Raw genomic sequence first — 16,549 nt, forward strand, 5'->3', positions numbered from 1 at the left:
TCCCTCAGAAACAAATTGAGAAGAGGGGCTTTCCCCTTTCATGCTGTCCCTGGGGCAGAGGGGAGCCTGGTCAGGGTTTGTCTGGTTGTGAGGATCCAGGCTCTGCTCCGCCTTTGTGGGCACCTGTGAAGCTGCAGTCAGCTGTACCTGGGAGTACCTGAGCCCTCATTTGAAATGAGGATGCAGCAGGGCCTTGGTGGGGAAGGGAGACCTCAGTGCTGCCCATCTTGGGCTGGGGAGAGCTGGTGCTGCGCTGGGGGAGCTGCACCCCTCCCTGCCAGTGTCTTGCAGTGCTGGCACGATGCTGTAAGGAAAAAATGAGCTCAACAGGCTGTTGGAATGGGTGGTAAAAGCTGCTTTTTTTTTTTTTTTGCATTTTAATCCTTCCACCAAACTTCAAAAAAAACTGTGTATTTTTTATTAGTTTCAATTTGATGAAACACAAATTTAAAACTCTACAAATTTAAAAACATAGTCCTGGGAGGAGGGAATGGATTTCAGTGTTCTCAACAGTGCTATAAATAGTATGTCAGCAGCCAGCATGACTATTGCAACAGCTTTAGCCAGATTGTAGATCTGAAGGAAATTCAGATAAAGTTTATCATGAGAAAGGGATGTTGTGTTAATTGTTATGAAAAGGAATGTCTCCAGTTGTTTTTTGGTGGTTATCTATTGTTCTAAATAGTTCTCTATGACAGGTAATAAATCTTCTATTTTGAGGTGCTACTGATAATCTGACTTCAGCACATGCTGGCAAACTAGTCATACTGTTAGCAAAACTTCCAATTAAATCCAGCAATGTTCCTTATTCAAACCTGAAGGCTTACAGCACTGTTTCTTGCTCAACCCCAAAGCCTGAGAAAGCAGTGGGGAAAACTGTAGTTGAGAGCAAAGATAACGTGAATTGCCTGCAAGGAGAGCAAGAGCGGGGGCTGATGTTCAGGGATGTTATAGGCAGGCCTTTTGACATCTGAAGGTTCTTGCTTTCCCATAGTTTACACTTGTCTAGTCCATTTTCTGTTTCTGATCCCCAAAAGTGGGATGTAGAGAGCTGCTCAATTACTACAAGTTTATTGAAATCGTGTTGCAGATTATAGGAATCGGTGGCATGCCTAACTCTTCTATCTACCCATCAAGTACTAATTAGATGCCTTTTACAAGAATATGCAAGTGGGTCAATGTCTTTAATGCCTTGCATGGCCAGGCTTTCACCAGTGAAACCTGCTGAGTATTTTGATTTTATTTGGAGCACACCCCTTGCTGCTGTGACCTTGCCTGGGTTGCACAGCAGATGATGCTTTGCCTCTCAGCCTGGCCTCATCTGCAGCCCTGTGCTTGCGGCACCCTCTGCAAAGGATGATGTGAGTTTGAACTGTCCCTGGCTGGAGAAGAGACTGAATTTTCCTCCCATGCTTTGCGTGAGAGCTCAGACCAGCAGGGTAAAAGGCAAGTAGCAGTTTTAAGGAGAAGGAGCTGTTGTCGTTCTCTGAAGTGGTGGGGTACCAACTCCTGGCTGTGGGTGCATATGGAGTTACATGGGTATGCCTTGGAGAGCAATGGTGTTTAGGATGTTTCCTATGTTTTGCATTTTTAGTAGCTATCTTACACAGCCAGCTGTGAAAAATGCTTTCCAACTTGCAGGGCTGTGCTGGTGTGAATTTGGGGATTTCGGTGAGTTTGTTTTTTCCACTTTGTGTTCTGGGAAATTTGCACCTACTGTGCTGCCAAATTGCAGAGCTTTAATCCAGACTGAGGGGGGCAAATAGATGCTGCCCTAGCAAGGAAAGGACAGGGGAAATACCTCTTGGATAGAGAGATGTGCATGCAGTATGCCTACCTCATCCCTTTCTAAGGATGTAAGTGATGTGCATGTCCTTTATATCAGTACTCAGAGGCAAAGTTTGGGTTTTCAGTATTTCTCATTCAGTCCTGAAGCTGGCAAGGTGAATCTTCCCACCGCTGGCTAGCCCTGACCCTCTAATCCCTTACCCTGAAAAGAGCTTTTCTCGTGTAAAACAGCAGCAAGGTGGGTTCAGGGTTTTTTTATTGCTCTGATGCCCTAAAGAGGCACTGGGCCAGGACACAGCACAGATGTGCAGACCTGTCCCTCGTGGGGCTGGGACAGCTGAGGGCATCATCTCCATGCAGGATGTGGTGCGAGCACCTTCCTCTGTGGTTATCCCAAAGCAGTTCTGCTTTCTGCTGCTGTACCTCGGAGCTGGTGCACTGACATTTTCCCTCTTCTTTTAAGAAAAAAAAAATCTAGCACTTAAACATTTGCTTTGGTAAAGGATGAAATGGAAAAGTAGGTCGGATTTGAAGGATCCCAGCCCTGACAGCATCCCTTCTAGAGCTCCAGAAGCAGGTTTTTGGAGAGAGACAGAAAATGACTGCAGCGGTGCTTCTCACGCTCATTTGTGCTCTTTGTGTTCCTGTGTACAAAATCACCCTCAAAATGCCCAGGATAAATTATATCCCCACGCTTTTAAGGGAAGGATTTTGTTGCCAGCAATATATTTATGAAGTGAAGCTACCCCTGTTCAGCTCCTTTGAAACTTTGCTGGGTTTTACCAGGAAGCAAGGTTATTTCTTGCTTTTAAATAGTCTAAGCTAAATTAGCTGGAACCTAATTACAGAATGCTTTTGATTAAAGCCAGACAATGCACTCTGGAAGCTAGGATCAAAAATGACAAGACTTGATGTCAGTGAAGGATTAAGAAGGAAAAGAAAAATGACTGATTAATTTTTAAACTCAAATCAGGATCGCTCTTTGTACATAGAACAAAGGTTGCAGCGAAGTCAGGCAAATGTTTTGGACATGGGAAAACTTGACTTTCGATAATACGACTTTTAATTTCATTTCACGGGCACATAACTGAAATCCAAAAAGAAACACCAAAGACGATTTCTGCAGCTATTCTTAGAGATTCAGAGAGAAATAATTGTGAGTCTTGTGTGAGATCTAGAAATCTTAAGATAGTTTGACTTGTAGACATGATACTTTTTGGTCAACATCAGCTGTGCAGCCAAACAGCTGGCTGCTTGCCTTAATCACTGAACCTTTAGAAAGTGCTCCATAATTATTTTCATACCATACTCTGAAAATAACCCTGCTTAAAGAAATTGTGCATGTTGCTAGAAAAACAAATGCTGATTCAACAAAGCTCCTTTCAAAAATACTTCTGTACCTTTAGCTTAATAATGAGCAACGGCCTTATTGCTGTACTGATTTGAATCCTGAAGAATTTTTGTTGTCTATCTGGCAATATACTGAGACATGCATTTTTTTTCCAAGCTATTTTGCTCTGAAACAAGCACATGTGGGTTTCTGTATGTGGATTTTTTTCAGCTTCTGAGGGTGGCATATTCTGCAATACTGTGGCATTTTAGTTTATTGACCTTAACATATGGTGTGGGGGATTGATGTCCCTGCTTCACCCTATCCTCTGGACACAAGGAAAACTGGGAAATGAGGTTCCTTGGGAAATGAGGTTTATTAAGGATTATTTATAGGCAGGGGTGCAAACCTAGAATTTGAAAATGGAACAAGGGGGGAGGCTCAGGGGTGCTGGGAAATGTGGTACAGGAGCTGGCTGGGACCTAAGGGGCACAGACTGGTCTCTCCCATGGATCCCCACACGTGGTTCCTAGTCACATGGATGGCAATTCTTGGCTATCCCAAGGCCTCATATTTTGTTGCTTATCTGTTGTTAAATTTTAGAGTGAAGACATCAAACAAATGAAGCCAAGCCATGAAATGACTGGCAATTGGCATCAGGATGGGAGAGTGAACTCCCCTGCGCCAGGAAAAGGTTAAAAGCTCCCTGGTGTAGAATACAGCCCCAGGCGAAAATATTGTAACCTAATCAAAATGACTGGTAGCTTTTGAAACAACAGAAAGATCCAAGAGATGGCACCAAGCTCTCCCTTTTTGGGGGATAATATATTGTGAACAAATTTGATGGAGACCCCGAGAGGATGAAATGACCCTCAACAGTGTGGATCTTGAGAAGAGTGACAGGTAGAGTGTGAGACTGAGGCCTGGCTGGAGCTGGGAAATCTGGTGTGCTAAGCACCATATGGTCCTCCTAGCGCGTGTGCGAGACCTCATTTCCACACCCAACTGCTCACAAAAAAAATAATGCTGGTGCTATCGCCAGTTGCCTTAAACTCGCTTTAAACTGGGTGACCCCACCGTCTGGTCCTCACTGCTGCAGCCTGGGTCACCCATGGGTCATAGGCTTTGTGCTCTGCCACATGCAAAGAGAAATGCATTTTCAGGATTTACTACTTATAGGTGTGTGTGCATATATATGTAGGTAAGTATATCTGGCTTACATTTAATGTCCAGTCCAGCAGAACAAGAGATCGTTCCCTGCCGTTTCCCCATTAGGAGGTGGAAGTAAGATTTAAACCAAAGATGCCCCAAGCAAAGACAAATCCCCGCTGTCCTCTTTCAGCCCCTGGAGGATGGCGCTGCCTGCTGCAGCCCTGGGCAGGGGCAGCATCACTACCATCCCCAAACTTAGCGTCCCCTTCTGGCAATGACCATTTCTCCATTTCCACAGGGACAATTTGATCCTGAGCCACATGCTCAGGAGTGGTGCTGGCACAGCCGTGCTTGCATTGATCTGCTGCTTGCATCGATCTGATGCTTTCCAGCGCAGCGTGGTCTGCAGTCCACGGGTGTGGAGTGAAAGGCCAAATTTAGTTGGCCTGGTGCTTGGAGGACACAGTGGGAAATTATTTGCGAGAACACAGGTTCAGGCAGGTCAGAAGTCTAACGTATCTTTTGGTAAAGCCCTGGGAGAAAACCTTTCCAAGGTAAGAGTGAGAGGTAGGCACCTCTTGTTGCTTTTCCTACTGATATATAACATCTAACAGATGTAGTTCTTGCACTTGCCATTAATCAGGGAAGCTTCCCACCCTCTGTAGGGTTCCTAGAAACAGGAAAGAAATCACTGCTTGTAGCTGGACAAGATGCTAATCCTGAAATGAGGACTTTAGCTTTTAAACTTGCCATATCAGGATTTCTGCCAATTAAATTGTTTTTTCCAAAGTGAGGAGGGAAGAGCACTCAAGCAATAGTGTCCTGTGGGGGGCTTTGGCCCCCAGCAGTGATGCAGGACTGGCATTGTCGTTTCCCCTATGGCACTGGTGGGCCCTCCGCAAGGAAAGGAAAGGGTGGGAGGTTTCCGTCTTTAGGGAGCATGCTCGTGGTGGGAGGTCCTGTCCCTGTGAAACACTTCTGGTTTCCCCAGACTATTTTTCATTCCTTGTGGAGATTTGTAACTGCACCTCTACGGCATTTTTTGATTAATGCATGTCAAGCACAGTCATCCAGGTGTGAGAATAGTGAATATAATTTAGTATCTTGGTGTATAGGTTCTTGCTGTACCTCCAGTAATTGCAGACATATCTCTGCTAGTTTGAATATACGTTTCAGAGTGTGTTTTATTGTGTAGTATCAAAAAAGTGTGGATCTCCAATGTAATTTGCAGAGCAAGGTTTGTACTAGGGGGCTCAAGAACTGAGAAGGAGATGCTTTTACTTCTGAGATAACTGGGACCGTGTGTAAAGAGAGCAGCTGTGAAAGGCAAAGAGAGATACCCTGCCATATTAAAGTACAAATACTAATAGCCATCTGGAAGGCTTAATAATGGCTAGAAGAGGCCCCAAGCACTGACTATAAAATCAGGTTGCTGCTGTGGTTCTGCAGGGATTTCCAGCCAGAGAGGGAGCTGAGGTGGGGATGGCCAAGCACTGCAGAGCACCAAGCCAAAACACAGCTGGGATGGTAGAAAGGGAATGGAAAATGCAGCTCGAGAGAGCTCCTGTAGCTGCTGCAAGCCCAAGTGTGCCGAGCTAGAGAGCAGTGGGAAAACCATCCCAGTCTTCAAGAGGGCCCAACCTGCCAGTGGTGAAGGTCTCAAGAATGTTTGCTTTTGTTTTTCCGTCTTTGACAATTTTTGAAAACTGAAGTTTAAGTGCTACTAAAAATCTCAGGATTATAATAGGAGGTAATTAATAAAGGGTTGAGTGAATTAGGCTTCCAGTTTTCCATGGCAGTCACTGGAGATTGGGCATATGTTTTTTTCAGAATATACTACCAATAAAATGAAGGAAAAAAGATTCTCTACCTCTCCCCCATCTAGTGCTCAGTTATGCCTTTACTAAATGTTTCGGTATTTTTTTTTTTAATCTCTCAGGAGGTTTTTGAACTGCTTCAATACGTCCACAGCTGTAAGTCTCTCCATGAAAGAAATCTGTTAAAGGAAACAGCATGTGAGAGTCACGGTAAACTGCAAGCAATGAAACTTCCCACAGCCGAGAACTTTGGTGGTTACTTGTGCCGGTGCAAACTAGCGATGGCTGATATCAGGTACCAGAGCTGGAAATCTCTGCAGGCGGGAGCGTGGATACCCTGTTCTTCTTGGGGACTGAACTAATTTCTTCTTCAGGCATGAGAGCCGAAGGCGGGTGGCTCGCAGTGACCTGGCCTGGTGTCTCTGCACCAGTGGGGGAAGCTGTGGCTGAAAGTCAGAGGGCCAACTTTGTTTCAGTACCTGCTTGTGCCTTTTGGAGACTTAGGGATGCTCTGTCCCTATGCGTCCGTGAAGGGACTCTGCCTCCCACGGCACCAGGCCACCAGCAGGCCGTTACTAGAATTGCTGAGAAGTGTTTTGGATTTCCTAGAGGTAGTTATTTAAATAAATAAAAAAGCTTACTTGATAACGTTTTCTAAGGAAGAGTTCTCCATTTTTCTTTCCTGTTTTTTTCTCCTAGGGCAGAAAGAAAGGAGGGTGCAAAATACAACCACTGTTTTGTGGTTTTTTTTTTTTTCCTTTAAAAAATGAAATGTAGTTGTAATTCTGACCTCAGAGTTGGTTTTGATAGGGTAAAAAAAGATTATTAAAAAAAAATAGAATTGGACTCAGTCCCATTGCTACCACAGACTTCAGCTGCGTTTGTTGCAGATCCATGACTTTGACACAAAATCCTCTGCCTCAAATTCCAGTGAAACCTTTAAAAACTCATCCCCCCAATATGCATCTTGTTTACTCCAAGAATACATTTGGATTTTTTTTAAAATAGAGCTTTAGTCTGAGCAAGACTAATTGACTTATTAAACTTTTGCACATGGCTGATTCCTTACAGGGCATAAAAGCTTCAGGTATTTTTTTAGGCAGATATTGCAGTCTCTGACCTACTTAGGGCCCAAATCCTATTTGAGCACTGGTGTCCTTCTGGTGGCACAACTGGTTGTCAGGGTGGCAGTGAAGTGAATATGCAAGTATTTGCAGAATTGGAGCCTAAATCTAGTTGCTGGATATGTGCTGTCAAGTAGGGGTTTGTGCCCTCAGTGCTTTCCTGAGCCTTTGCTGGGGCAGGACCTGACTCCATCACAAAACCCTCGTGGTGATGTTTTAATGCCACAAGGAACTGGAAATGCTGCCAGCGAGCAAGGGCAGCACAAGCGTGGACGGACAGAGGGAACTGCTGCTCCTTGCCATGCCGTGCCACCCAGGATACATTATAATTATTAAGGCTATGTTGGGAAACGAGGCCAGAACGATGGCAACGCAAGACAGAAAATGCTGTTCTGCTGTCAAGGAAATGCTACAAAAGCAGGACCGAGCGCTGAGAGAGCAGGCCGGCCGGGGGCGGCAGGCAAGTTCGCCCCGGGAGGACGAGAGGGGAAAGAAGGACACGGTGCAATGTGGTGCCGTCCCCTGGCCCTGCTGCTTCCACAAAACCATGAATAGTTTCTTTGCGGGGGGGGGGGGGGGGGGGGGGGGCAGGGTTTTTTCTTCTTTTTTTTTTTTTTCTTTTCCTTCCCGCCCCGAAATAAAAATGATTAAAAAAAAAAAATAGTAATAAATTTAAAAGTGGCGGAGTGAGGGGGAAGCGGGGCGCGGGCGGAGGCCGGGGCGGCGGCGCGGGGCGGCGCGGGGGGCGCGGGGCCCCGCCCGGCTGCTCCGCCCGGCGTGCGCGGGGGCAGCGCGCGCATCCCCGGCTGGCGGGCGGCTCCGCTCCGCTCCGCTCGGCTCCGCTCGGCTCCGCGGGGCTGCGGCGCCATGGAGGCGGTGGACCAGGTACCGCGGGGCACCGCGGAGCCCGGGGGGGGGGGGGGGAGGAGCGCGAGCGCGGAGCGGGCGCGGTGCTGACTCCCTCTCTCTGCCCGCAGCTCGCCTCCGCGGGCACTTTTCGCGTGGTGAAGGAGCCGCTGGCCTTCCTCAGGGTGCTCGAGTGGGTGAGTCCCTTGGGTGGGGGGTTCGGCTGGGGGGGACGCTGTCCCCAAAGTGCGCTGCGCCCCGCGGAACAGGTGGGAGCCGGGCTGGGACGGCGGCGGGGGCTGCGGAGGGGCTGGGGACGGGGGACACGGGGGGTGGGGGCGAGGGGCTGGGGCCGGGGACCCTCATCCTACAGCGATGTGGCCGGCGGGGCGGGCTGGGGGCTGGGTTTGTGAGTGCCGCCCCCCCTTGTGCTGGATGTAAAAGAATTTTTTTTAAAAAACGAGGAAAAACCCAAAAAAATCCTCATTATGCATTTAGCAAACTTGTCTCTGGGCCGAGAAGGAGGCAGATAATTGGTTTGAGGAGCAATGTCACTGTTTGTTGCTCTGATGCTCATTTGTAGTGAAGTCTGCAGGTCAAATGACATTCATCGCCAGTAGGTCTGCGGGAGGAGAGAGCCTCTCTGAACGGAAAGTTCAGAACATGTCATGGAGGATTAATCACATTCCCCTAACGCCGACTGGCTGGGGAATTATGTAAGCCGCGTATTTTGGGGGGCGCGTCCCCGTGCGGGTGCGTTTATCCACATGTTCGCACCCGCCGTGCGCAGCCCGGCCGCGGGCTGTTTGCGAGGGGGTGTTTTCGCGTGCTGGGGGCAGCCGCTCGCCCCGGACCCCGTCCCTGCCCACGGTCAGCAGCTCCTCTTCCCTGCTGGCCTCCTCAAAGCACCAGGTCCTGTGGATCTGGGTGATGGGGAGGTGGCGGTGCCATGGGTTTGGGACAAGGTGGCCCCGCAGCGGGGTGACCTGCATGTGGAGGATGGACAAAGTTCCCTGTGTTCCTTGCCCAGAGCTCCCGCAATCCCACCCGATGCTGCTGCTCTTGCCTCGAGGAGAAGTCAGGACGCCCAGGAGTTGAGCCCCAGACACCGGTCGGGGGTGCTTCAACCACTCTGCAGCGCTCGCCACGAAGCAGAAGAACAGGGGGCAAAGCTATTTCTGTGGCAAATAGCTGCTAGGAGCGTGGTCTCTTGACTGTCTGGCCGGTGAAGCTGTGTCTGGTGGTGGTTGGGAAGCGAGGTGCTCCAGGAAGGGCTCTGGGCTTGGGGGGGCAAAGGCTGTGCCCTCCAGGAAGCTGTTCCCGCCAGTGTGTTGGCGTCCTCGGGACAGCAAGTGGGAGCTCTTTTCTCTCTTGGCAGTTTTCTAGGTCTGTAACTTCTTCTAACAGCCGAATATAAAAGCTGCCTTTGTCATGGTTGAAAGCCACACGCAGAACTCTTCTGGCTGCTCTATCTGCACATTGCCTGTTGGTGTATATATATATATATATAAATGCACATGCGGCTGTATGTAAACAGGCTGAGGTGTGTCAGTCCTTGGCAATAAGGGAAGGAGGGAGAAGGGTGCAGAGTGTGTTAACACTTAAGATGGTCTGAGAACTTACTTTTTCCCCTGTTGACATCTATGTGTAAGTAGAAGTAAGCACGTTTTAGTGTATGATATCTCAGAGTGTGGAAGACTTGGTTTTGGTTTAGGTTTTTTTTAGCGTACTTGAAAGGCTTTTTGGATTACCCAAATTCCACCTCTATTCACTTCATCTTGTTGCTCCCATCTTCCTTCTCCTCTCACCATGCCTACCAACTGCTCTCCACCTCTCTCTACCATCTCCAGTCTCAACTAAATGTCCATTCCTTTTATCAGCCTAATTATCATTTTAAACTTTAAAAAAAGACTCAATGCTCCAGCCAATTCTGCGTCCGCTCCCACATTCCCCGGCAGCCTTGCAGCCCTCGGTGCGCTTGATCAGAACAGGCAAATTACACCGCTAATTGCTGGATTTACAGCTGTTTCATTTCAGGTGTTCAAGGATGTGTGAGTGGGGATTTTTATGCAAAAAGTGCTGGTGACAGTGGAATTTATTAAACCTGCTCTTGTTAACGCTGATGAGTTTTCTGGAGCTTTACAGCAATCACCTGTCAGAGGTTGCGACCGGTGTTGTGCCAGTGACATGGCAGCTGAATCATAACACCCAGTTTTACAGAGTTTTAGGAACTGGGAAAGCAAGTGCAAGTAATTTTAATGTTGCTTTCTTTTGGCTTATTTGTCATCTAAAAGGGAGGTGTTAACTTCTGCTTTTGGAAAACTTGGGGCTTTTGATGCATATTTCCCAGAAAGCCAAGGTTTGGATTTCTAGTGTGAAAAGCAAGCAGGTAGGACACAGAGGTGGGGAAAGCCCTTTCTGCAATCTAAGAAGGGGAAAACTGGCGTTTCTGCCCTGTTGTTTGTGTACTATAGCCCATCTGCTACTCATGGCACCTCTTAACACCTCCCACTTGAGTCCTAGATTGCATCTGCAAAGAAATAAAGTTCATAGCCTGGCTGGTGACGCAGTGATTCTGGGCGTTGGGTGGCTCTCATGCTCGGGGAGAGGCTTTGGGGTGTTGCAGCACAGATGGTAGAGGTGTGGGGCGGTCCTCAGAAGTGCTGGTGGAGTGGCAGTGGTGTAGTCCGAAAATGTCCTCAGCTGGTCCAGGCAGTCCAGCCTTGAATGTGCAAACTCATCTTTTGGGCAATTTGAGTAGGCTCACGGTGGCTCAGGGGTCAGCACGTCTTTATCCATAAACCCCTTGTACAACGGTGCTGCTGAAATTTGTGTATTAACGAGTACAAACATCTATCTGCAAGTCTAGAGACAACCGGGGTGGCTGTAGGTTTCTCAAGTGTGAAACTCTAACTGTTGCAGAAGCAATCTATAGGTGTGCAAATTCCAGTTTACCTGTAGTCTGGCTCAGACATGGGCCTCTGTCTCGAGGAGCAGGGACTTCATCTGACCTTCTTCAATCTTCTGCTTTGACTATCACCTAACACCCAGAGAGAAGATGCTGAGATAAGACTGATTCTTCTGAATATTCACAGCACTGTAATATGTTTTCATTTGTATTTCTCATGTACTTTGTAATCTCATTTTCAGCCAAGAAATTGCATTTAGAATTCATTAAAAGACAATATTGGCTCAGGCCCAGGAAAGATTGAGAGAGAGGGAAGAAAAAAAAAATCACTTCTAGCAATTAAGCAAGAGTTGCATTTTTTGAACTCTGCCTTGGTAATAGGTTGTGTACCTACAGTATGTGGATCACAAATCTGGGCTTGGAAAACTGCACGCAGCTGTACAAGATCGGCCCTGGGTGTTTCCAGCTTTGAGTCAACTCTTGCTTCGTGGCATGTGCTGGGGGCAGGGAAAAGCTGTTTAAAAGCCGTGTTTGTTCTTGCTCCTCTTTATTCCCTTGGCTGCTACTCCACAGATCTTTGCATGAGAAGAGGGTCTCCTTCTGAAGCTTATTTCTCACGGTAATCTGCTGTGGCACTACAACCAGTTGCAATGTCACTGTTGCAACTTCACTTGAGAAATGACTGTCCTATACATGCACCTGACAAAAATGAATAAGGAAAGATGAAAGTGAAGAAATATGTTCATTCGTCTCCCTGGATTAATTTCAGTCCTGTGGATCTCTGGATGTGTTTAGACTGCTTTGACTGGGGTCCGCGAAAAGTAAGCAAGAGAAGCAAGTTTGTCAGTTGTGGTCTGTTTGTTTTGCAGCCGCTGCCTCCCTGGAGCCCTACAAAAGCAAATCAAGTGAAAAGCAAGGCTCTGCCTCCCAGTGGGATGTGTACATGAACTACCTCCTGTATAATCAGGTGGTTGCCTGCACAAATATTTTTGTAAAAATGGAAACTTTGTATCACTAGGCTGAGGTTTTTCATTACTTTTGCTGCTTCCTCACAGTGATTTGCCACAAACAACTTTCCTTCTGCAGACCCAAAGCAACCTGACATTTGTCCAGTTTTCGTGTGAAATAACAGGAGCTGCAGTGCTGCCCGTAACACCTTTCCCTGTAATCCTTGATAAATAGCAGAGATGCAGAAACTCCACCGTTTTGCAAGTTGGGAGGTGCTGCGATTGCCTTGCTGGTTATCTGCAGGTTGTTGTTTTAAAATACCGTGCAACAAGCTCCCTGCTCGGCTGGCTTGCAGCCCTGCCTAGGCTGGTATGGGCACAGCAGAGGGGGTACTTTGGGCACAAAGACCGTACAAGTGGCTCAGTCTAAGCCAGCGCCGCTTGCATCAGGGCAGATGTGAGTCATTTATGTTGCAGGACAAATCTTGTGGATACTGAGGGTTTTCTTGATAGGGCAACTTGGAAGTGGGCATTAGGATGTTTAATGAACCCAAATGAGTCTGAGGAGTTGTTTTAATTCTTGCCTTTATGCAGAAAAAATACATTCCAGGCCTTGCATGAGTGCAGATAATCGCTGCTCATGAGCATCTTCATGGGATGTGCCAAAGATTTCCAAAGCAGCTCAGGGCATTTGGACAACAAATCCCCATCCATCTCTGGTGGAAATCGGACAAAGGAATTGCGCAGCGGTTTCAAAACTCTGTGTGTACATGGACCAAGCTAACTTTGCTTTGCTTCCTCGCCTTCACGATGTGGTCATTTGACTTGTGAGCCAGGAAAAAGGCCAGGTTGTTGTCAGCCTGGCAAGAGTCAAGCTTGCTTTGATTGTACAGCTTCTGAAAGGGTTAGCAACCCTTGCCTTGCAAACAGATGTGTATTTGGAAGGCAAAGGGAATCTGCATCTTGAAAGACTGATAATAAGTCTTGTCTTTTGTCCTAATGCTGATTGCTCATCTGGCCATGGAGCGCTTTTGTTGGATTATATTTGCATGCATATGAATGGACATAAGTAGCTGCATGCTTTCAAGTGTGTCCTAGAAAAGCCTAGATATCTTGAGATGCTGAAAATAAATGAAAAATAAGAAGGTAATGCTTGCATGAGGCATGCATGATTAGTAGCTTGCTCTGTATGGTGTATTACGGGCCTGAGATATTTTATAGTTGTTTGAGACTCTTCACCATGTCTGCTTGTGCTTGTTTCGTTTTTGATTAACCAGAAGGCTGCTGTCTACTCTGGCACAGGCAGAGACTTTAGGTGACGGAGCAGGGTAACCTTGCTGAAGCTTAATGCTCCTCATGGATGTAGGGCTGCAAGAGTTGAGTGTTTGATCTTCTCTACCCTCATATTGAAAGAAAAGCCTTAATAAAAAGAATATTTCTTTCTGCCTGCCGATGTTGCTTATGCAATGCCAGGATGAGAAGCTGCATTTAGTGCTGGGTCCATCCATCTTGATGTGTAAGATACACAAGCACATGTAAAAAACGTATTGTCAATTTTTTTGATGTCTGCCTTGGGATGTAGGTATCTGGCTGTTCTTGAAAACCTGGTCCCAGTTACTGCCTCAAAGGTCTTGTATGTGTAGAGTCAGGTCAATAAAACATGTGGCACTTAATCAAAAAATGTAAATCCATTTCTATGGTATTTTAATATTAGAAAGGTAATTACCGTGTAACTAACCCTTCTCTGTAAGCTGCCATTAATTGGATGATTTCTTATAGGCAGCTTAGCATAATGCATGCAAAATACGCTGCAGCTCTGTACAGACAAAAATTGCCACAGTGAAACAACGGGATGTGAGCATCCAAGAGACCCGGGCCCTGCGAGCAGGCTTTATCGGTCCTTGCCATTGGACGTACGACTTCTGAACACGTATCGGGGCATCGGTAATCTGCAGGCAGGAAACTCTGTTGGCCAAGTTATTTTTATGAGGAAGAACTGGGAGGTGGATTTTGCCGTTAGACAGCAGGCTCCGTTTTGTGTGATAGGAAAGATCTGAAAAGTTTTTGTAGTCTCGCTGAAGACAGATGTGAAAGCCATAGGTCACTCTGTCAGTGGGACTGGATAAAGGCAGCAGCAGAATAACAGTGTCTACATGGTATTTTACCTTGTGGTCTTAAAGTCTCAACTTCTGGGACTCTTGTGATTCTGAAACCTTTGGCTTTGATAAACCATATGCTTTTAGATCTAGAGCAGAAAATCTGTCTTGTGATCCCATGGTTTTATGCAGACTGCAGAGAGTTGGCTGTTCTGCACGCTGTTCACATGCGTGTTTATCTGTGTGCCTATCTTGTTGGAAACTGAAAACTGTGCTAATCTTGTCCCATCGAAAAGTTGCTGTTAAATTGGCACAAACGCTGGTACAGGCAAGGAGGGAAGGAGAAAAGGTCAGCAATGCCTGACCACATTGCAAATAAATGACATCTTTCATCTGAAAAGTGCCTATCATTTTCCACTTAGGCTCACGTTGTGATCGTGGAAGAGTTGATTTTAAAAGGTCACCTAACAATTCATTTAAATCCCGATGATTCTCAAGCAGCCCACAGTGGGACCTGATATAAACAAGTTATGTAGGATTAGCACATATGGTTGAGATACAGTGCTCCAGGAGGCAGGAGTTTTTGGAGTTATGTACTGCTTCCATGGAAATCCCTGGGTGAAACTGGTAAAATCTCCTCATGGTAAGCCACCCTCTCAAGGGCAGAATCCTCTGGCATTATCCAAGTGTGGCTGTTGGAAGCATTAAGAATAGAAGATGAGGAGAGAGACTCATTAATGCTAAATTTGATTATATATGCAAACCAGGTTTCTATGAAAGGAAGAACAAAAATGATCTGACTTTCAAACTAGCAAGAAGATGCATGGAGATAGAGGGTTCTGCCATTAGACATACATGGTTAAAGTCTCCTTACCAGTTTTTATAAGGGAGATGTTTCAGCCATCACTCCCGTAAATCAGCATCTGCATAATTGGAGCCCCGGGTAAAAGCCCTGCATGTTGATGTTTCTGGATTCAAATGTTGCAGTCTGGGGAGGACAGGCTTGGAGGTGCTTGTGATAAAACCCTTTCATCGTTTGGATCCTGTGGTCCCTAAGTTAGCCTGGATTCATGGCATTACGTGTGATCGCAAGAGGCAGGAGACCTCCTGGTCGCTGGCTGAAGTCTCCACTCTGCTCCGGGAGAGGGGACCCCCTCCTGACGCGGGAGAAGCTGAGAGCAGGTAAGGCTGGGCTCTGCGCAGGGCTGGCGATGGAAGGCACAGTGCTCACGCCACGCCTCTGCAAGTGCAGCTTTCTCCTTTGCCACCGAATAAAAGCGGTTAAGTAGTATTATGGTCCTGGGGTGCAATGTGGAAAACAGCACTTGGCCGGCTGTCCAGCCCAGCAACTGGCCAAAGGGGTCTTAATGGCTTTTACTCTCAGGGGGGATCTGCAAAGTGCTGTAAAGAACATTATGGAAGGGAACATACAGTGTGGAGGTGCTGCTTTTAAGGTGTCTGTTCAGAGTGGCATATGTACTGCAAAGTGTGACATAGTTGCTAAGGTGACAGCTTGCTTGCTTTTTGGCAAAAGCAAAAGAATACTGAATAAAGACAAACTGTAAGCTTTTGCTTTGTTTAATTTGCACGGTTTTATCTTCTGGCCATTGTAGAGACTTCTCAGGTTTGTCTTTGGAAGCAGTGTTTTCCCAATACTTCACTCGGGTAGAAAAGCTAATATTGCTCCCCATTCTTAAGGAAATGCTTAAACCACATAAAATGATGGGGGTTTCAATGATTATAACTGTAGATACAAATTATGGCATTAAAAGGGTTTGGTAATGGCATTCAGTCAAGTAAGGAAGTATTCTCTAAGAACCTTTTATATAAATAAAGTATATTAGGTGTTGCCTCATTAGCAGCCTATGGATGTGGGCACATCCATGGGGGCACAATCCAGAAGATTTTTTCGTGCAGTATTTGTATGCATTTACAAACTGCTCAAACCTAAGCTGAAATGCATGGTGAGGTGAGAACTCCTGTCGGTCAGGCTCAGAGGCTGGTTGTGGTGAGAGGGAATGAAGTCCAGGCAGGGACTCTTGCACCGGACAGCTCGGTCACTGCCATGGTTGAGTATTTTCATAATGCTGCTAGGGGAGAAGGATCAGCAGAGGATTAGACTGACGTGGCCCCTCAAGAGGGGGGGTTTTCCAGACAAGCAGCCATCTACAGCATGAAGCAATGCTATGGTCCTCAGTGTGGAGAGGAAAGCAGAAAGGTCTCACGAGCCTGATGCCAATTTTGGTCCTTGAAGCAGCTGGGTATGTGCACAATCCAGGAAAACTGGCCAGGAAAGGCTGAAGTAATGTGCTCATTGCCCTTTATTGTTTTACCTTTCCTTTCTTTGTGATGTTCTAATGGATAGATAAATGTGTTTCTCTGAACAAGCTGTTCTGTCTGTGCCTTTTCCAAAATGCTTTAGCATCTGGGCAGAAGGCTGTGTTAGAGGCAGAGCCTGCTGGAGCTGCTGAGCTAATGCTGGGGGGAGCAGAAAGTGCTGCAGCCTGGAGCTTGGGATAAAAGTTGGGGGGAGCTCTGTGG

General features: G+C 46.8%; 1 protein-coding gene across 1 annotated transcript in view; it reads left to right on the forward strand.

Annotated features, from left to right (window-relative positions):
* The first annotated feature begins 7,961 nt into the window (after nt 1-7,961).
* Nucleotides 7,962-16,549, forward strand: part of SYNPR (synaptoporin) — a 110,772-nt gene continuing 102,184 nt past the window's right edge. Inside the window, exons 1-2 of the mRNA XM_087744448.1 lie at nt 7,962-8,096; nt 8,189-8,254. Of these exons, the coding sequence (XP_087600574.1) occupies nt 8,079-8,096; nt 8,189-8,254 (84 nt within the window). The 5' untranslated portion in view covers nt 7,962-8,078. The remainder of the gene's footprint in view (nt 8,097-8,188; nt 8,255-16,549) is intronic.

Source organism: Nipponia nippon, unplaced genomic scaffold, assembly GCF_047370975.1.
Source record: "Nipponia nippon isolate SJK-2023a ecotype South Korea unplaced genomic scaffold, ASM4737097v1 scaffold_9, whole genome shotgun sequence".
In the NCBI taxonomy this organism is placed as follows: Eukaryota; Metazoa; Chordata; class Aves; order Pelecaniformes; family Threskiornithidae; genus Nipponia; species Nipponia nippon.